Below are 21714 nucleotides of genomic sequence, written 5' to 3'. Positions count from 1 at the left end.
CAAAGGCTCGAGGTGAACGTTTCCACTTTCCAAATCGGAGGGTCCACAAACTTAATGGCCAATGACTTATCAATCTGCTCATTTGTGATAATTTACAAAATGAAACCCATGTTTTATTCAACTTGAGATTAAACTAACCATTAACCCTGTAAAGTCAGTGGGGAAAGTGTTTACTTAGGTAACAGAGAAAGGGACTCTATAGCCATTTTCCCATAGACCTCTATACAATGACCAACCAGAGGAGTTGGTTGGTCATTGTTTCTATTTTTGGTCTCTCTTTTTTATATATATAAGTGTAGCTTAAGGTATTTCGGTGTTGGTATCCACTTTTTTCTACTCTATAGTCATAGGGTGCTTTCATTCCTGCACTGTTTAGTCGGTTTAAATAAAACTCTGGTTGTTTTTTTTCCCCTTTGGTGCAGTTTGCTTGTGCAGATGTGAACAGAGTAAAAACCAAATCAACTACAAAGAGACCCTTTGAAGTAGGTGGTCTCGCTACAGTTCCAAATGATCTCCATTTAACCTCGATCCAACCCAACTTCCATGTCTACGCTCCAAGTTTGAGCTGAACACCGTCCTGTAGCCAGGTATATTTTGATTTCAGGGGTGTGGCAGACTAACGCAGACGTCCCGAAAATACAAACTGCACCAACTAGCCGTAAAGTGAAGTTATAATTAGAGAAATTCTTCATGTTATCTACTAGTCCAAAAGGGACGCACTGTGGTTTGCTTGGAGTTTTCTTTGTGTGAAACAAATCAAACAATGGGGAAAAGGTACAAGTTCAACTCATCAACTGATTCTGACCAGAGAAAATTAACTGTAGGTGTAAAAATACCCTAAATTCTTTGTCTTGACAGTTTTGATTAGTGTTATTTAGTTTTACCAGTTAGCACCTGGCCACTGTACATTTTGCCCCAGGCATTGCAGATTTGTTTGATGTGTTTCATAACTTTTTCTCTTCCTTGCCCAGGCAGAAAAGCACCCTGTCTTTGTTCCAACTCACCTCCAGATTTACAAATTAAAAACAGGATTTTCCTCCTGCTTAAAAAAAAAAAAAAAAAAAAAAAAAAAATATGGATTCCATATCCGACGAGTGACGTCACATTGGGTACGTCCGTTTTATTTTGTCTACGAGATGAAGCTTAAGGGACAAATTTTATTCAATGCTGGGGAAAGGCTGAAAATGAATGCATAGAACGGTGCAGCGGAAACTGCAGTGATGGGGTTTTTCTTCCTTTCATTTTTTATTTGACGGGTATTCTGGAGGCTGCAAGTGTCAGCCAAACTCAGATTGGCTTTTTAAAATCTAAAACTAAGAGGAATCCCGCCAAGAGGTTGAGGTGACTCTATACAAATAACAGCACTGACATGGGTGGGCCTAAAACAACATATCCATGATACTCTCAGTACTTTAGCACACTATTGTATGCTTGTCTGTTAGTCTCATTAGTAATTATGGGAATTGTTCAATATGGCACAGTCTGACTGGCTTTGAGCAACAAACTCAATACCCTGAACATTCAGTCACATGCCACTAGGCCCTACATCATTGCTTCAGTGCTGGTATGGCAAACATTTGTGTTCCTCTCATGCACCACCCCAAACACCAATTAAGAAGAAATGCAGGCTCCCTCTGACTCCGAGAAGGGCCCATTAACTTACCGCAGTCACAAAGTGTTGGGGAGATGAGGATGAGGGGAAGAGGAGAGGGGCTATAAAAAATGGAGGAAAAAGGAAAAAAGGTTGCAGATGGAGAAACATGAAGCACATTGTTTGGAAGTGAGATCATAGGAGAATCATTCGCTCGCGTTTTATAATCTGAACCTAGTGTGTTAACAGTTAGCTGACGTACATCCACCCACGAGGTGGCTTTTAGCCCTTTATCTCTCTCTCTCTGTTTCCTATGTACCCCCCCTCTTGCCTTCCTGATTTCTTTGTCCAAAACTTGAAGTATGGGATGAGCGCTCATAATAAGGCTCAAACTATTTGTGCACAGACGTTCAGGTAACACTGACATGACCCAGACTCAGATTTCTCTTCCCAAAACACGAACAAAATTCAAAAGACCCGCTAGGAACATTTTCATATGATGACATTTGTTAAGGCAACGAAGGCAGAGGTATACAGTGAACTTGCATGATAAATCAAAACTGGAACAAAGAAGAAAATTAGAAGGTGATGAAAAACTACAGCTTTCATCAGTCTGATTTCTGTCCTGCACATACAAGAGCACAGAGACCAGCATATCCACACTGTGTAAAAATGCTATAAATTCCATGGATCTGCATTATGGAAAAATAATGAATATACATTTAAACTGCATAAACTTTTAGAATACAACAAGATGGGGTGTAGCGAGTGGCACAAAGCTATGTGGCCTCTTCTTAACAATTTCGCATTAATTTTTATTGTACACAATTTAGCACCCAAGGTAATCCACATCTGTCAGTTGTCCTTAATCTGTCATATGAACAGACACTCAAGAATCAGGTTTCATGTATACATGTGTGTACACATGTGGCTGTTTATCCAGGACCCTCTAGAGAATGCAGCCAGAGTGTCGGAGGCATGCAGACCAGCACTTGAGGTTAGGGGGTTTAGATTTCCACGTAATTCTCCACAGGGAGACACTTAAAAAGAAAACAGTTGCTGGTCTAGTTCAAGGTTAATGTTGTAGAAGTGTAGCTGCAGGTGGTAATAAGGTACTAATATTGATGGAAGGGAAGCTAACCATACAAGTACATTCACGTGTATAGTTTAATCCTCGCCATTTGATTGGACAAGAGTATACTAACAGCTCAGCTTTGCAGCAATCTTTAGTACAGACGGTCTGGCAGCTAAACCCTGCCGACCTATTGGAAAAGGAATGAGGGAACCATTTTATCATGATGACAGAAGCAAAAATAGGGCAACTCGTATCAGGTGACTAAGCAGAACCTCATTTTTCCACATGATGGAGTGTTGTGGCCCATCCAGAGAATGTGCCAGAAAGATGCAAACCTTGCATAAAAGTCATAATTATGCAAACCTGCGGAGTACTGGAACATATGGGTGATAGCCTAGAGTTAAAATTTCATATACCGAGCAAACAACACAGGCGGGGTCGAATATACACAACAATCCGTCATGTTTAAAATGACGACATAATCATCTGTGTTGCAAATGCCTGAAAGTTAGCAGAATAGAAGAAAGGCCAAGCAAATGGGCTATCCTCAGAAATAGGTGCTAATCCAGTATTGTTTCAGATTTTAGGGAAACTCTGAAATTTTACCCAGAGTGCTGGCATTAAACAGCTTATTTCAAACATATATCGCAAACATATATCACATATTATTTTATGAGTACGCAGATAAAGAATAGGAAAGAAACTTTCCAGAGGGAAAAAGAAAGCTGCACAGAAAAGGTTGGATGTGAGTAGATGGATTGCAGTGCTACAGAAATTAAGAAAGAGTGTTAGCACAAAAGCTTCTATTACTACTTTTGGATGTAAATCAGTGGGTAACACAATCACCACACAGTGACAAGACAGCACAGACACACAAAATAAAAGTAAAGAAAGAAACAGTCTTTGTGCACAGTTTTCCTGCTATCAACATTACATGTCTTAGAGACATTATCTAAATGCCTGGGGAAAGACCCATTTGTCTGAATGCCCACTGGAGTAAAAACAGCAACAGATACACAAGCAAGCCACTCAGGCTATGAGACTCTCAGGCTGCAGCAGTGGAAGTGCTTATGCTCTTCTTAGAGTCTAAGTGGATCCAGATGCAGCGAGCATTGCAGGCCCCCTCCTAAAGCTCTGTGAAGAGAAGCTTACTACAACATAAAGGGACAGGACGGCATGACATACTTCATAATAAACTGGACAAGGAGGGGAAAAAGTAAACAAATCAAAGAATGATTGCTTACTCCCGCTTAACTGACACTAGAACTTTTTTTTAAAGACAAACAAAGGGGCACTGACCACATATAAATGCCCTAACGTCAGCTTGTGCTACCCTCATGTCTGCCTTTGATCGTATCATCTGCAAGAGGAAAATTTCTGAACTGTAAAGCTGAACTGTTTACCAAAAGAAAGAGCTGGCACGCTAGGTAGCAGGTTGTCTGCAGAGAAAACAACAGCTGGGGCTGCCTGCTTGGGTACGGAGTGGAGAACAGGGTGAGTGTGTGACAGTGTGTGTGCTTGTGTTATGGAACCAGGTGGTGACAAGCTCCCACGCTGCATTCCTAACTCAACTTGGAAGTTCTCTGTAAGCACACAAGTCTGTATGTGCGATGGGGAGATAAGTTGGAAGATCCCACATGTTGCACTGAGACAGCGAAAACTGCAGTGATGCCAACATAAAAGAAGCCGATTCAAGTTTGAGCAATCTATCAGTAAAGACAGTCTAACTTGGCTACAAAAGCTTTAAACAAACACAGATGGTTCAGTAAATACTTATTTTCTAGTCAGAAACGGCGCAATCACAAGCCGAGATTTCATAACACAGTCTTTCTGATGCTGAAGTGATTTCAAATAACAAAAACCAGGGTGAGAGTCAGTGACTCAACAGGAGTGTTTGTCCTAAATCCACATGCATACACTTTCAATTGTTCTGTTTAAAACATTGTGTGCCCTACGCATATGGAAACGGCTTTGGTTTAAGCTTTGGTTTGGCCCTAGTGTCACTTTTTTCCTTTCTTTGCTTCCAGTTGGGATTTCTTTACGTCAGGTTAACTTAATTACATGTAGGCATGCGTGCAGCTCAATTTGTAGTTCATTAAAAGGGAACCTATTACTTTCTTTCATATACGTACTGCTGCACTGTTAAATCGGCTCATATGAGCCAATGCTTCAAATAATGAGGTCAGCATATCTGCAAGAAATACCTGTGAGCCAAAAACTTGGGCTTTGGACTGTTCTGCACAGTCCATTTTACAGTTTTTGTTTTTTCCCCCCACTGTTGGCTATGCATGATTTCAAAGAGAGCAGATATTCATAATATAATCATCTCAGGAGAGCCAGGTAGAAGGAAAGTGGGTTAAAAGACAGTGGTAGAGCTAAAAACAGATTTGTTCAAAGGGCAGCTGAACTAAGGGGCTCCACCACATCCCAATTCATGCAAAGTTACTCAAGTAGTTTCCAACAATAAAATCATGCAGTCAGAAAAGAACATAATAATACGTCCCCTTTAAGAATGTGATATACGGCATGATCTGAATGGAAAACAACTTGCAAAACAGAAAGGGGGATTGCACCAGTTATTTGAGAGAGGAATGCATAAGAGGTTGCATTCTTCTCTCCACTGCTGTAGCTTTCCCTGTGTGCATCTCTCTCTCTTTTTGTTTTTTTGTTTTTTTCATTTTGTTTTTTTGTTTTGTTTTGTTTTTTTAACTGTGAATAATAGGCGATATTACTCAACGGAGCCTGGAGCAACAGATCACATATAAACATATGTTATTCCCCAGGAAACAGAGTGGAGGATGAAGAGGCCTTGGCCAGAACCCATTGATGATATCATCATACTGGTCAGATAACAGTTACACAATAGGCCTTTCTGAAGGAAAACATTTGGATATGTCACAGTAAAGAAAGAGTACGGGTAAAAACAACAGCATTAATGAGAGCTGAATTATTTATTTAGGTGCTTTGTTCCACTGTTGTGTATACTGATTAATTGCAGCTTAGCATGACAACATCATTAAGAGTTAAACCTGTGCTCTTTTCTACAGGCATGTTAAAATAGGAAAAAGCCCATTTACAGCAGGTTTTAATAACTGCTCAATACCGTCTACTGTAGGCTTACATTGTCCCTCGACAATGTAAGCCTGCTCGTTAGAGAAGGTCTAAAACCAAAATAGTGTCTCTTCAGTGCAACAGACGAAAACTTGTAAGGCATATACTACCTTGATTTATACAGGCAGCTGTTTTGGCTACTGTGGCTACAAAGCAGACTCTTTTCCAGGTGGTCAAGACCTAATGAGAGAGGAAATGCTTACTAATCAGCAATGTGTCATCCAGACAGGGGCAAATTTATTTTACTCACATTTCCCAACAGTATGACAACATGACAGCATCACCAAAGACTAACCAACCACTGTCGAGATTAGGAACTAAACATTAGATAAGAGAAAAGTCCATTTAGTTGGGAGTTGCACAAGTCTTTGTGTGGGTTTGTGTGCCCGTTAGTGTAGAGACGGGGTCTGCCACGGTAAGGGAAAAGCCACCAGGGGCCTAACAGCTGGCCTGAATGAGTATTACTATGAGGCGCCTGCTCTGTGGGTATGTATGCGGGTGCGTACACACACACACACACACACACACACACACACACACACACACACACACACACACACACACACACACACACACACACACACACACACACACACACACACACACACACACACACACACACACACACACACACACCTCCTCCCACCTTCAGGACCCACAGGGATCATGGGAGGAGATTTGGTGTCTAGACTGTATAGATTCCTCGAGTTCCAGCCAAAAAAGAGTCAGTTACTGACTACAAGAGAAATGGACTCCCTTACTGCATACATGCTAAATGCAGCTGCTGCGGGAAAATACACAGATATCAAATGATGTCACTGTCTACTTTCTAGAACAACTTTATAAAGGCAATGTTAACTAGCTTAAATCACTCCAAAGCTCAAAGAATCCTCATTTGCACAGTTACGATTTTTACTCTAATTAATACAATCTTTGAAGTAGATCTGGCCAAAACTAAATGTTTTATAAATACCCAAGTTTGCCATTTATGGGGTCAAAGAGATGATGGTCAGCGTGCAGGAAGAAGTTAGTAAAACAAAGAGAGCGGCATCAGAGAAAAAAATAAATAAAGAGAGCACTGTTTGCTGCTGGGATTTCCAAGAGTGTCACAGGAAAGTAAAACACTCCAGGAATACTACGAACATGAGGGCTCATCTAACACGCCACCATCCTCACATAACATTAACCAAGGACTACAAAGCTAAACTTACATCAGCTCACTTTTAAGTTGACAAAGCCAAAAGAACAAAAATCAATCAATCACCTACTTTAAGTGCAAAGACCTGTGTCCATGCAACATTGTGGAAAACAACAGCTTTTGTTTACATGCTCAAAACAGCCAGATATTCCCACATGCAGCTTTAACAGACCCAGCTGCACCGAGACAGTAGCGACTGAAGTTGACGAAAGGTAGGCTACAGCAGAAAGGCTTGCATTAACTTGTGACGCGTGATCGTCACGGGCTGTATATTCCTGTGTCTGTAACTGTAGCTGACTATCTCACTGAGGACTTCCGGCTGCTGGCTCACATTCAAAATACCTGTAAAAGCACAGCAGCCCACATGTTTGCATTCAGTTAAGTTGGACTGTAATACAAACAGTTCAGTTTGTCAGGTGCATGTAACATTTATGACAGTGTTGAGCCATTTTCCAGCAATAAAAATGACTGAAATGAGGGGAACATAATAAGGGCGATATAGACAGATTAGAATTTGAAGTTTAAAGGTCATAAATTGTAATATATCAGGATATATCTTACTGCACTACCAAGCATATCACAAAATGTTTAAAAACTCAAAGATATCATATCGGCATTTAACTATCATGATAACAATTATATCACAGGGTCTCTGGTGATTCCCACCACTAAGATCTACCAGTCCCTCATAAACATGCAAGTCATTTGGTTTATTAATTTAACCACTGATATGTGTGACAGCTTTTCTGTGTTAACCAGAATATTTTGTTGCTCCAATATCCAACAACCCAAAATAAAAATTAGCAAATAAAGACAGGAATCATCTCCCTCTGTGCCCTGAACATACTTTCAAGTTTTGCCAGGCTTTCTTCAGGGCATCAAATAATGAAAAAGTGTGGGGTGAAGAAAAGTCCTGTTGTGCTCATGCTGAGAAATACCCAAGCAAGTATCTACATGCAAGAGCCTCATCCAGTTTCTGCAACCCACCTCATATGGCTGATGACCACAGGTTAGCACTGGTCGCTTTTTGTTGCCTACAAACTAAAATTAACTGCAATTAAAAACAATCAGTGTTTTCTGTTTCCAAAGAAGCATTGTACAACTACAAACCTGCAATATTTAAATGTATCGTTTTACACTAAAACCTTTACATTTGCTTTAAAACTGCACTTATATAATTGTGATTAAGTAGTGGTTACAAATGCCCCCTCCTCCTTACATTATGGTTGTTTGTTTTTATTTTCACAATAAATGCACTAAAGTATTGATATTAGGAACTGTGTGCACTTTTGGCCACAATATTCATGTAATAAGATTGTGACGGCACCACTTCTACTTGTCTGTGTGTATTCCCACCCAAAAACTGAGGTCATCCACTTAGTTTTGTTAAAATCAGCCTCTGGTCCATAGAGACATTATGAGCCCTATTTTAAAAAAAAACAAACATATATATATATATATATATACACAAGCTCAAGTACCATACGCAGAGAAAAGAGTTATTAAGAACACTTTTGATATGAAATGGTATCTGGGTCACCACTTCACTGTACTAAAGCACAACCCCTTAAATAAATGTGACCACCAGGGGGCGAATTTCCCTTTTTATACCACCAACATGTGGGTACTTCAAATATTAAAGCACAGTCAGATAATATTGTTGCAAGCCTTAAAAAAGTTAGAAACTCTTTTCTTTTCTCCAAAACGTTCACAGCTGTCCTGCTTCCAGCGTCAGCCCATTTCAGGGAATGAAAACAAAGGAAAAGAATCCTTTTAAGTCTTTCTATGCAGCCATTTCATTTCTTACAGCTTGCAAGTGGTGCACTTTAAAGCAGTTGCTGAAACATCTAAAGAGAAGATCTCTAACTAAAGTTAAATTTATGCTGACACCAACCACGGACACATCAACTGAAAATCTGGTGAAGTCTTCCAGATTCATTTTAGTTTCACTTAGTTTCCAGGGTGAGTCTGCTCAATTCTAGTTTGCTGTGATTTAGTTTTTGTTTAGTTTTGGTTTTAGTTTTACTTCTTTTTATGTGAGGCATTTGTCAGGGGAAAATTTAAGTCCACAATGGGTTTTACAATACAAATACCTGACTCGCAGTCACATACACATCCCAGTTTCCATAAACAGATATTTTTTCTCCGGCTAGTCGTGCTGAAGCATAAAACAAAAACTAAATAAATAAATCATCCATCATTTTTATAAGCACTTATTCAGAATTTTAGGCCCACTGAGCCTTGCTGTCACAGGGCACGAGGCAGTGGGCCCTCTGAATCTCTGAGCTTCTGTAGTGACAAAGCATAAAAAAAGGTGCTTAAAAAAACATTTGTGTCTTTAACTCTGTGACATCGGATGCAGCACCCACCACAAGGTTACAAATGTCAAGAGGTGCACCACTGGCCAAAATGAAACCGTGGCTTGACCCAGCAAATGCAATGTCAGTTTTGGAGTGTGGCACCCTTCGCAAGGCCAAGAATGGCAGGTATAATGGCGCCATAACACTACATTAAAAGACACAAATCAAAGCTCTGGACCCTCATCATTTTTAGTAAGGAAATCATCAGTTTAGAACAAGTGATGTTAACCAAGAACAAATGACACATGAAGAGTGTTGTAAAGTTGTCTCTGTGCTACAAAGTAAAAACTTATTCAATCACATGCCAACTTTCTGTGTGCAGTTTGTATGTTCTCCCTGTGTTTGCGCGGGTTCTCTCCGGATACTCCGGCTTCCTCCCACAGTCCAAAGACATGCAGTTACTGGGGTTAAGTTAATTGGTCATTCTAAATTGTCCATAGGTGTGAATATGATTGCAAATGGTTGTTTGTCTCTATGTGTTAGTCCTGCAACAGACTGGCGACCTGTCCAGGATGTACCCTGTGGTAGCAGGGATTGGCTCCAGTGCCCCCCGCAACCCTGAAAAGAATCACCGGGAGAAAATGGATAGATGGTATAGAAACACAACACAAACTGCATCAGCCATCGTCAACTTAAGCATTAAAAAAAGCGAGCCTGTATTTACAATGCATCACCTCATGCATCAAGCTCACAAAGATGCACTGAAATCACCAACACAATCTCACTTCATTTGTCCAATAGAACAGTGAATAACAAATGCTTAAGGAAAACAGTCAGCGTACTGAACAATAGATGTTATCCTCTTGCACACTTATTTTTCCAAAGTGACAAAATCTGAAAAACATTGCAGGGGAAATAGAGAGGGAGCTCACAGTGTTGAGTACTCTGCTACTAGTCACATCCATCATGCATGTACAATGAATGGAGGGAAAGACTACATTGTAACTGTAAGAGATGTACTTAGTATTTAAAATACCATGAATGTAACAAAATGAAAAAGCGAAAGCATTGCCCTGTAAGTTTTGGTGCATTTTTAAGTTAAATATATCTTTTATTTTCTTTTTAGAGATGCTCTGAATTTAGGTAAATAAGGAGGATAATAATACTGAATAATTTTGGTCATCCCTACTTTGAATTATGGGATAAAGTGGGAGAAAACCAAGACAAAAAAAATTACCTTAGTTGCTTTTAAAATGTTTAATATCCAGTTAGTTTTGGGGGCTGGAAGTTAAGTGTCATTGCTTTTTCAGTTAATTCCCCCATATTCTGTTTTTTAGATTAGTTTCAGTTAACTAGGATAACCTTGGACCAAGTACATCTGTCCTGGCATATAACAGGCTTGTTAACATAGTCCAGCATGTACTTTAATCATTGAACTACACAGTTGTATGTTTAACTTAAGCACGCACACACTGCGATTTGAACCACACAATGTGAAAGCAGCTAAAAATGGAATAGTTTTGTGCAGGCTAACCATGCCTAAACACAGCACATACCTACACACACAGCATGCAGAAGTGCCAAGAGCAGAAACAGGTCTTTGCTTGCCCCTCACTGCCTCTGTCTCTTTCCCAAGCAGCTGCATGCAGAGGTCTGAACCTGCCTGCTGAGAAGCAGCATGGTTCTAAAGATCCTAGTTTTAACTAGTTTGCTTCACTGGGAAGAAAAAAAACAAAACAAAACATAAAATCATGTGTTGATCTTGCCCTCCTCTTGCACTGTGACTCACATCCCCTCTTACGGTCTAACCTGCATATCACAAGAGGAAAAGGATAGAAAGGAAAAGCAAATGCATCCCATATCAGTGACCCTTTACAAAATTTGATCCATTTACCAGCACACAATTTCATTCTGTTTGCATGACCTTCGATGTCCTGTTCCCCACTGTGTTAAGCAAGCTTTAGAGTCAGTGGAAAGCAATCCTGCCAAGGCAATCACAACGCTAAAGACACATTTGGTAAACCTATCAGTTAGCTATATGTATGATTCACATCCACTAATTAAAAATCATATTAAAAATTAAATTAAAAAAAGATGCATCTCTGATAATAATGAGTATCTTTTTTTCTGCACCCCTTCCATTACTTTGAAAAATTGTCTTCTACACTGATAATATCTGTTTACCTCTCTTTCCACTGATGCCTCACATAGGGGTGCACCCAGGAATCAGCCAGTATCAATAATGCAAAAGTTCACCACTAAAATGACATTTACAGATGCCAGTGATTAATAACTTTGCACTGGTGTATAAATGTTAAAAGAACGTGTGCAGAGCTGAAAGGTTTCAAAAACATTTATACTTCTGCAGATTTTGTAAAAACAGTAAACATAACACACAAAAACCCTCATCAGAATCGACACTGTCAGCCATATTCTAAACACTGATATTACCCAAGAATTTCACAATCAGTGCATGTCTGGTCTTTAGACAGAAATGCTTAATGCAGTAATAATTCACTTCCTGTTTGATCCGAACTCCTCACTGAGGAAAATTTAAGACCAATTTTACAGTTTACAGGGACAAATTAAAAATCCTACTATCATACATTTCTTTTTTGATCTCAAACAGAGTGCAAGCCTTCCTGCACCTTTTTATTTTTTAGGCTTAACTATTCTGGGCAACACATTTAGACAAAGACAGTTTTACTAGTCAAACTGGAAAATAACGAGCTACCAATGACAGAAACATGAGGCAAAGTAATACATTAAGTCATGACAGAGTTTCATGAGCAATGTTTAAAACTATGGAAGTCTGCTCTGATCGAACATGTGGACAAAAAACAAGAGACTCAAACCAGCAGAAAAACCGAAACAAAATCAGACGGTTTTAAATGGACATAAACGATACGCTTCCCACCAAACACAAAGACGACACACATCCAGGTAAGGCTTCTCTCTCATACGTGGTGAAGCTCTGCCCCAACAGTATGCCAGCCAAACATGGCTCCCAAAGGTGTGGAGGAACAATGCTTTTTCTCATGCACCACAAGCTCACACAGACAAGACCATGAAAATTCATCTGCTATTTGACTATTCTGATAGTCCATTAATCACTGAAGTCTATTTTTAAACCAAACTACCAACATTCCTGGACTCACCACTCATGTTAAGATTTGACATGTTGACAATGAGCAGCCATTCAAAGTTTATCTCGTGTGTCTGACAGTGTAAAGTCAGAAAAACACTCAGCATACTGCACACATTTGCTAAAAATATTTTAAAGACTGTGTTGAAGGTTTGAAGGCCCAAGAAGCTCAAAAAACTTTTATGCAAGCAAGCAAGCAAGCAATTTATTTATATAGCACTTTCAGATCAGCCCCCAGCTGAACACAAAGTGCTGTACACTTGACATGCCAAAATGATACATTAAACATTATGACATTACATTAAAACATTGCTTCCATCTGTGGAGGTCAATATTATTATAATAAACACACATTTAATAAACTAAATTACATCTTGTAAAAGGTCAAGTGTAAACTCATCTCCTGGTAAAAACAGTTACTTTGGTAATGTTTACTGATAGATTTCCATCAAATACAAGCTACATGTCACCATTTTTCTTAAAAATGAGCTTTAAAAATATACTGCTTGTGCACAAAGTGTGCAAAATTTCAAAAGAACATAAATATAGCAGCTGGACAGCAATTTTTTTCATCTTCATTGATTAATTAGTCAGATCATAATCGATGTTTAGCTTTGACTAATATGTACAGTGGTTGCTCCAATGTGCGCATTTTCACTGTGGGATTTATTTTGCTGAAAAAAAAAAAAAAACTTTGTTATTTTTGACTCTGCCTGTGACAAAAAAAAAAAAAAGCTTCAATCAAGAATTTCCCCTACTGAGCAAATTTATTATACTTTAGGAAATCCATTTGCTGTCAATGTAATAAGTGACAAAAATATTTGATCTTACCGTGCACAGCAAAAACATTACAGGGCTGGTTCCCATGGCGTGACGATTCCTTCTTCGAGCCCTTGATGAAGGCCGGCAAACTGGGTCTCCTCTGGTCCCCTACAAGCTTCCCCGGCTGCTGCCCCATAAGGGCAGGGTGCCAGGCCGCAGCCGGGACTCTCCAAGCTGGACTCAGTTGCCCACCAGGAAAAGAGGAGATTGGGAAAAGAAAAGAATCCGTTCCCCTGGCTCGGGCACTCCCCTCCCAGAATTTAGGTGATGGAGGTCACCAGCACAAATCAGTGATGCTCCAGTATGTCTGTTTATCATGCATTAATGGAGCGTGAGTGCTTTACGGGACATTTCACAGCGATCTAGAGACAAATAAAACAAGATTCAGTGATGATTTCATTTAACACAAAGATATGTGACCCTAAAGTCAAAATAAAACAAGAACTAATTTGACTGGTAGTTTATGTGCCAAATAACAAACCACAAGCTAATCTTAACTGCCCATTTAGTTTTATTGTGTTCCACTTTAACTGTGATGTCAGGTGCTTCCTTTTCTATACAAATTAGTTTTCCCTGCTGCATATAGCCTAAACTTCAGCTAAATTTTCTATTTTTAATGCACGTCTATTTAATTCAGTTTTATCTATATAGCGCCAAACACAATATCAGTTGCCTCAAGGCTCTTTAAATAAAAAAGATAGCCATTAAAACCTCTAATCTAGGTTAAGCTACACTCATATTTATTACTGCTATCTGCCATTTACATTTTATTCCGCACAGTTGGTGTGGAGCACCCACAATTTAGTTGTACAATAACAATAAAGGGCCATTCTATTTTATTCTATTATAGATATGCAAAAAAAAACTGCCAAGTGTTAGATTTAAAAACTAGTCACGGAAAGAAAAAGCAAGAAAAGTAGCAAGTATTGATAGCCATAACATTACTGCCCTTATTTTATTGGAATAGCAAAGTTAAAAAAAAAAAAAAAGAAAGAAAAAAAAAGAAAGATAATTTAATCATCAGTAACAGGCACTGAAGTAAATGTGCCACATAAAGCAAACTTTTGCTCTAGTTACGAACGCCGTAGGGAGTAAAAACAAGTGTTTAGAGAAACTTACACGGTCACAGAAACATTTATGTGGCTTGTTAGCTGGCGACCTTATGCTAATGTTGGAGATAGCCATGAAAGCTAACCAACGTCTGCTGGTGGTATGCAGCGCCAGACCCTTAAATGCACACCAAGCAGGCAACAGTTGGCTGTCGCTGGCTCGCTGGTAGGGAAACCGCCGACAAGTGCACTTAAACGTCTCACAAAAACATGATTTGACCGCCACCCTTTCAACACTTTGCAGCTGGTCTTTCCAAAGCCACAGTTGGTTTCAAACTTCCGTGTCCACTTTTCTCGTCTTGCTGAGTTTCTTCCCCTGCGGTACCCGGACTAAAAGGCACTTCAATCAAGGCAAATCGAGGCAACTCAGCGGGGCAGAGAGCGATGACTCTTTTTACAAGTCCTTTCCTCTGTTCACAGTCGCCGAGCTCTTCGTTACCGAACCCCTGGCTCTCGTACTTATTCATAGCTTTCACGTGAAAATCGCAGCAGTAAACTTTGGCCGAGTAGTAGTTCTGTAGCTGGGGCCGCCATACTTCCATACGCAAGGTGGTTTACTGGGTGGGTGGGGCGACGTACGACGTCACGTGCGTGCGTGGACTAGCACAGGAGGACAAGAGCAAAGGTTTTGTTGTGCTGGAAGAGCAACAACACTGCAGCCACGCTGAGGCAGAAAGAGCACGCTCACACAGGGGAGAAAAGCTGAAGGTCCACAGGTTAAAGGTTCATCCACCCACACATATAATGGTGGATTTTATCAAAGCCATAAAGAACTCACTGCTCAAGAATATGATCTAGCCCAGGCCTAATAGTTTTAAGGATATATGCATTTTGGCATATCAAACTATGAAAACACTTGATTCTTTTCTTACAGATAAATTACACAAATTTAGTTACTTTACTCAGTTTTAAAGCATCTAACTCAACATTTATCCCACTTTGAAGTACTTATTAGAATCAGGGGTGGCATGTTATCAGGATCTCTGTAGGGAGTGAACCTATGATTGTATATAAATATATATTTTACACGATCTATGGGAATTTACCTCATTTAAATCTCTAACATATATATTGTTGTGTTCAGGTGTGTTGTCATTATTCACTTTAAGGGAACTTAAAGACACTAAAAGCAGAGAGAAGTCACAAACTTTCTTCACAGGGTTAGCAAGGGATTCTTACAACCGCAAGAAAGATATTATACAAATCTAACCTACATGAGAGGTGTCAGGGGAAAGCATTTATTGTCCAGGAGGAAAATTAGAATAAAACTACAGTTTACAGTACTAGTGAAGTGGCAAATACCAAAGCCATACTCATACTGTGAATCATGGTGGTGGAAACATTATGGTTTGGGTTTGCTTTAGGTTTTCCACTGTCTCAGTGACTGGGCAGTTTGGGCAACTACTGAGTCAACTATGACTTCTGAATTTTATCAGAGTTCCAGCTGCTCAAATATTTTTACAAGCTAGTGACCCCTAGCACATTAGCAAACCCACCAAAGGATGTGTAAAACAGAAGAAAAGGAGGTTATGGAGCAACCTATTCAAGAAAAGTCCCATTTCATCATTATTTAGCCGTTTAAAGTGGATGGATTATGCAAGAATACCCTCAAAAACCTAAAATAATAACTAAAAACTACCAATTTCCATGGGATCTACACACTTTATTTCACAACTATAGTATGCTCAAGTATAGTCTTGCACCACAGATGTTTTAATAATGCACACAGACACCATTAAAACCATTAAAATGGTGATTATACGTAACCTTTACTGCTGACGTGAGAAGTTTGTTCTTATGAGCTCAACCAATAGATCAGATTAATGTCTAATAAATTAACATTAAAATGACTGGAGAAAGAGCTCCACAACTCTGAAACTTTCCTGTTGCCAACATGTGTTTGGCACACCACAAACAGAACAACCAGCTGATCCAACCAAAGTTTGAAAGAGTGTAAATAAATAATGCGTAACTTGTTGCAACGATACAAAAAGATCATTTTAAACAGCACTGTCACATAATCTTAGTAAAGGGTCATTAGTAACTACACGGAAAAGTTCAAGAAATCTTTTTCATGTATCTGAAAGAAGACCAAAAAAAAAATTGGCTACTATGTCAGATTTTTAAAATTGCCCAATATCGATATTTAAAAAAAAAAAAAAAAAAAAAAAAAAAAAAATCCTGTAAGAACTAGAGGCCAAACAATAAAGGTTTCCAGACACGTTTTTTCCTTGTTCACAGACAGACCACACTGAGACGCAGTGAAAATTTATAGAAATCACAAAATTTATTGTATACAGCTTATATATATATATATATATATATATATATATATATATCACATATGTTAAAACAATGATTGACTATTCTTTTGTAAAACTTTAGAATAGCTGAAATGCTGCACACATTGAACAAGTTACACTTCACTTGTGTTTGCTGTTAAAAAAAAAACAACAACAACAACAATACTGGTTTCCTTTAATAAAACACGTTGGACTTTGACAATTTAATTATATCTCTAAGAAAATAAAGCTAATTCAGCTTTCAGATCAGTGGTCGGGTCCACAGCTGGCCTGATGTGATTTTGACTTCTGACAAAGCTTTGGGCTCTTTAACCCTCCTGTTCCAAGAGCTTCTGATGCGTCAACATTACAATCTCCTCCATCACCTCGGGTTTTAAGATGTCCTTCACCTACAGAGACAACATAAATCAAAAGCATAACCACATACACCCATGGATGTACATGTTTTCAGTCTGTGTTTATGGTAACAAAGTGTTTTTATTGAGTTGCAGCTTGAGAGCGAGTGCACAGTAACACTTTATATGGGTTGGCTCGATTGTAAATATAATACAGAAGAAAAATGTGCCACATAGCGGATAAGCTGTTGATATATGCTGATATCATTGCAAGAGTAGTGTTTGCGAGAAGCATGGGCGATTAAGTCATTTGTTCCCCACCCCAAAGGGCAATGAAATCAACCATGACTGTTCCACACTGCAAAAACAGCCGAGTCAAAGTTGAGAACTGCACAGTACTTTTTCCACTAGTGGTGCCCAGGAGCTGGACAATTACAGTATGACCACTAGATGGCACAATATGACACAGAAAAGATTTGAGGGGGTTGGTGTTGCAATAGTTTTGTAGACATATTGTTTACAAACATGAAACAACTGGTGTCATTATAACAAAAACAAAAAATGACTGCAAATTCTTGAAACTAAATTATTGACATTACAAAGGATGGTTTTTACTGGAGTGATTCCTACCTGGTGCTGAAGTGACGATTCGTAGCAGTAGAGAACACTGGTGTCATACAGGAGGACTTTGTGCGCAGCCAAAGCCAGCAGGCAGTTTCTCAACCGTGAAATGACCTCTCGATCCGACAGGCTGACAGGCTGAGGAACCAGAGATGAGAGATGCACAAACAAATAAGCTGTGTGTGTACGGTGTAAACCACAAGCATCTGGAGCATCATTACATATTTTATGTTGTCTAGCATAATCAGTTTGAATGAAACAATTCTTCATTCAAGCTCCACATCTCAGCTTTCATTCGATTAGGCTGACAAAAATAAGAAAGAACTGTGTGAGAGACACGCACAGCCCCTTTAATATTTTCTAATTACATAGCTATAACCAATGTCAAACAAAATCATCTAATATGGTAGAAATAAATCCCCTTCAGTCACTGCCTGAAGTCTTCAACTTGCAAACATCTTTTTTTTCTAATGCTCCTTCAGCTCGTGTTGCTGAAGGTGCTTTTTTACCAAGCCGAGTGCGGCACAGCTGGATCGAAGGTGACCAACTCAAACAGTCAAGGATGCTCCAACTTGATGGAATATTTGGTTGCTCTGGCCTTGCGTTTAGGTTGAATGATGAAAGTTTGTGCATTTGGTTGAAGCTAAGCACACAAAACACTACTTGTGTGAGCAGTAAAAATCATTAATGGATGGCAGCGTTCCCGTTCCATTGACAGCCATGCATGCCCGAGCCTCTTTCCAAGTTTTAGTTCATCAGTCCATAAAAATTTGTTCCAGAACTCTCACTGATTTTGCAAACTACAACCAGGCCTTTCCATTTAGAAAAAAAATAAAACTGTTCCTTGTGCTGAATGCTTAGGTTCTCTACATATTTTCTCCACTTAGTTTTTCAGTCCACACCTTTATTTTAAAATAAATGTTTAAATTAACTACCTTTTGATACAAAATATACAATATATTAACTATATATTTTTGCTTTTCTGTATCTTGTTACTTTCTTCATAAGCATGGTCGTGTGTTGAATCCTCCTACTGATAGACAAGAACAGCTCAATACTCTCAGTGAACTTTTAGCAGCCAAGCTGAAAACTAATATTGCAATTACTATTGCAGACAAAACTGGCACATAGTTCTTTCGATCTTGATGTAAACGTACTTAAATCAATGCTCAAACAGAGGCACAGAAGGTGGCCCACCTTTGATCTCAGTATGAAAATTCTAGATGGCTTCCTTTTCGAGTTATCGCATTCACACGAGATTTGTGAAGATCAGAGAACTTATTTTGACCTTTGACCTTGAGGTCAAGGCCGCTGAGATTTGAAGTCAACCAAGATTTTTAGTAAATGCACCAATTGTATCAATTTGAAATTCCTACATTTCCTGAAACAACAAGAAATTGTTTTACAAATTCATATGCCCATTGATCAGTAATAAAAATATGGCGTCCTACCTCAAGGCTGGTGTAGAAACCTCCAGCTTCCTCCTCCTGTTGGCCCGGTGTGGGATACAACCACACAAAGCCGTTATTCCCCAGGATAATGGATGCGCCACAAGGCAGGTTGTGGAAATGTGTTTTCTGCCTCTTGATCAGAGAAGGGGAAAGCTGGACCAGCACTCCTTGACCCAACTGATAGTCAGGGGAAGTGGAGACAGGGTGTTAGTTTAAATGAAAATGAAAATAACGATTGTTACTCTTATTATTGAACTAACACAGTTACTCCAGTTTTTGCTTGACTTCCCTGGCATCCTGTCAGTTTTAGGGTTAATTTGAATATTTTATTAATTGTTTTTTGGATACTGAATAGGTTGGCCTGGCACAACTGTATTTGTCTGGTCTTATTAATGTCCACACTCCTGTCAGAGCTCTGAGGTCTGCTAATCAGTTGATTAAAAAAATAGAGCTCGTTGAGCTTTTTCAGTTGTTGCCCTGAGTCTCTTGAATAAGTTTCTTTTTTTCATTAGATCTACCAAAACGGTTTCTATTTTTCTTTACTCAGTTTCTACTTTCTGGCCTTTAAAAAACCTTGACATCTTGCTCGTGAAGTGCTTTGATTAACTTTGGTCATTTGTAATGTGCTATATAAATAAACTTGCCCGTGACTTTTTCACATGTCTTTGTGTACACAGGAATAACTTACCTTTCCATACTTTAAACTGCGGGTGTGAAGTGACAGAGCTCCATCCATGAAGACAGACTGCACCTCTGCCTGAAACCACAGGAAAGGTTCAACACAGATTATATAACTGGGAAGCCAATGAGAGATTATAATAGAGAAGTCAGACTTACACTGATTAGATCTCCCTCCTGAAGATATTCTCTCATGGTCAGCTCATCTTCTGCTGATCTTCTCCTCTAAAAAAAAAAAAGAAAAGAAAAGAAAAAGAAAAGATGATCAAATATTAATTTTAATATGTCAGCCAAAGCTGTCTTCTCCCAGTGAATCACATTTTCTATCATCTCACCAGCTCTCCTCCTGGCAGGTTTACAGAAGACAGCAAGAGGACAGAGTCCAGTCGGGAGTTTGTCTCCACTTTCCATCTTTTCTGCTGCACCTATACATTTTAAAGAAAAAGAAGAAATTTTTTTTAAAAGCCTTGGAAACCAAAATGAAAACAAGTTGCTGCAATCACTGTCTTTTATTATAACTAGAGCGGTTGTATATGGGAACAAATACTAGGCATTACCTCTGTAATTCTGCCAACCACAACATCTCCAACTTCACCATTAAACCTGCAATCAAAGCACACTTCACAATGTAAGAATGAGTATATAGATAACAGGCCCATCTAAGTCTTTGACTGTTTAAGAGTTCAACCACTCACCTGGTTTTAAGTGGCCTGACACAGATGAGTTTGTCCACCCTCTGCACCTCTCCTGCGACTGAAGCTGTCAACTTGTCGTCATCAACGTAGGTGCCATGACCCCTGCGGACAGACGGTATCAAACATTAGTTCTGAAGAAAACAGCCAAAAAAGTAAAAAGAAATAAGGGGTAAAGTGCAGCATTCAGAGGTCACACAAAACAATGCTGCAGTTTATCCGATTAGAGTCCTTATCCGTACTTACTGTGTATCAGTCTAGAAGATAGCAAATGAGACAGGCTGACTTTATGCTCACCTGCTAATTCAGTATGGCCCTGGCTATCATCTGGAGCATTTTTAGTTTATTTTTTAAATTAGCTTTACAAGCCAGATACCAGAAACAGACCCGAACAGCAGCACACTCCTGTGTTTGGTTGATTTTCCATAATAATTAAAATAAAACCAACACCTACCTCATGAACCCAGTGTCTGAAGTAATAACATCCCCCGGTACGACCAGATCTTTTCGGTCAAACGCAGCCGCTGATAGCGACACGGTTTTTCTAATAGTCGGTAATCTCATATCTGCAGCCATGCTTCTGCCTTTGCTTCTTCTTCTCTTCACTTTTTTGGCGGTTTACGGAACTGATAAGAGTTTTACTGCCCCCTACTGACGCGTTAGTTGTATTTATTTACTTTTTTAAACCACCGAGTCTAAATAAATGTAAATTAAAAAAAATAAATATATGTCTTATATCTGTGGCGTTAGTGATATATACAAACAGTAAATGTTAATGAGGAGAAAAACTCACAAACACTGTTTCTTTTTCTTCTTTCGCCACTGGCATAATCTAGCTTCTTCCCAGCCTATCTCTAGCATCCTCTGTCACAACAACTGCACATCCTCCTTCACTACATCCATGAATCTTCTCTGTAGTCTTCCTGTTTTCCTCCTGCCTGGCAGCTCCATCTTCAACATCCTTTGTCCCCTATATGCAATCCTTTGCTCCGAACCATCTCAGCCTTGCCTCTCTTGACTTTGTTTTCAAACCACTCAGCCCGAGCTTTTCCTCTGATATACTAATTCCTAATCCTGGTCATCCTGGTGGACTGCCAGTGGTAATCTCAACATCTTCAGCTCTGCAACCTCCAGATCAGTCTCCTGTGTTTTTATTAACACTAACAAAGACACAGCGCAATTCCTCCTGACCTTCTCTATACTTTATCAAGTACCATGCATAATTTTAAATGTCAGTTCTCCCTTGTCTTCACACGAGCCTGCAGAGTGCTTCAGCATAGTCC

General features: G+C 39.2%; 2 protein-coding genes across 2 annotated transcripts in view; both read right to left on the bottom strand.

Annotated features, from left to right (window-relative positions):
• The window catches only part of abl1 (c-abl oncogene 1, non-receptor tyrosine kinase), a 32803-nt gene extending 17886 nt beyond the window's left edge, over positions 1–14917 (bottom strand). Inside the window, exons 1-2 of the mRNA XM_031742633.2 lie at positions 14362–14917; positions 13252–13604 (exon numbers count right to left, since the gene is read on the bottom strand). Coding sequence (XP_031598493.1) covers positions 13252–13378 — 127 coding nt within the window. The 5' untranslated portion in view covers positions 13379–13604; positions 14362–14917. The remainder of the gene's footprint in view (positions 1–13251; positions 13605–14361) is intronic.
• Positions 14918–16619: 1702 nt separating this feature from the next.
• On the bottom strand, positions 16620–21056 carry exosc2 (exosome component 2). The gene is made up of 9 exons (XM_031742534.2): positions 20886–21056; positions 20435–20536; positions 20297–20342; positions 20075–20164; positions 19899–19964; positions 19750–19818; positions 19062–19238; positions 17620–17748; positions 16620–17043 (listed from the first exon to the last, which is right to left on the bottom strand). The coding sequence occupies exons 1-9, from the start codon at positions 21005–21007 to the stop codon at positions 16963–16965; spliced, it is 882 nt and encodes a 293-aa protein (XP_031598394.1). The 5' UTR covers positions 21008–21056; the 3' UTR covers positions 16620–16962.
• Between the last annotated feature and the right edge of the window lie 658 nt (positions 21057–21714).

Source organism: Oreochromis aureus, linkage group 7, assembly GCF_013358895.1.
Source record: "Oreochromis aureus strain Israel breed Guangdong linkage group 7, ZZ_aureus, whole genome shotgun sequence".
NCBI classification, from domain to species: Eukaryota; Metazoa; Chordata; class Actinopteri; order Cichliformes; family Cichlidae; genus Oreochromis; species Oreochromis aureus.
This window is presented reverse-complemented; position numbering and strand designations above follow the sequence as displayed.

Excerpts from the sequence above, each read along its gene's own strand:
- exosc2 (XM_031742534.2), bottom strand. The coding sequence starts at position 21,007 with ATGGCTGCAGATATGAGATTACCGACTATTAGAAAAACCGTGTCGCTA. Across the intron at positions 20,165-20,296 it reads TGGTTGGCAGAATTACAGAG|GTGCAGCAGAAAAGATGGAA; the intron begins GTAATGCCTAGT and ends TAAAATGTATAG. Across the intron at positions 19,965-20,074 it reads ACCTGCCAGGAGGAGAGCTG|AGGAGAAGATCAGCAGAAGA; the intron begins GTGAGATGATAG and ends TTTTTTTTTTAG.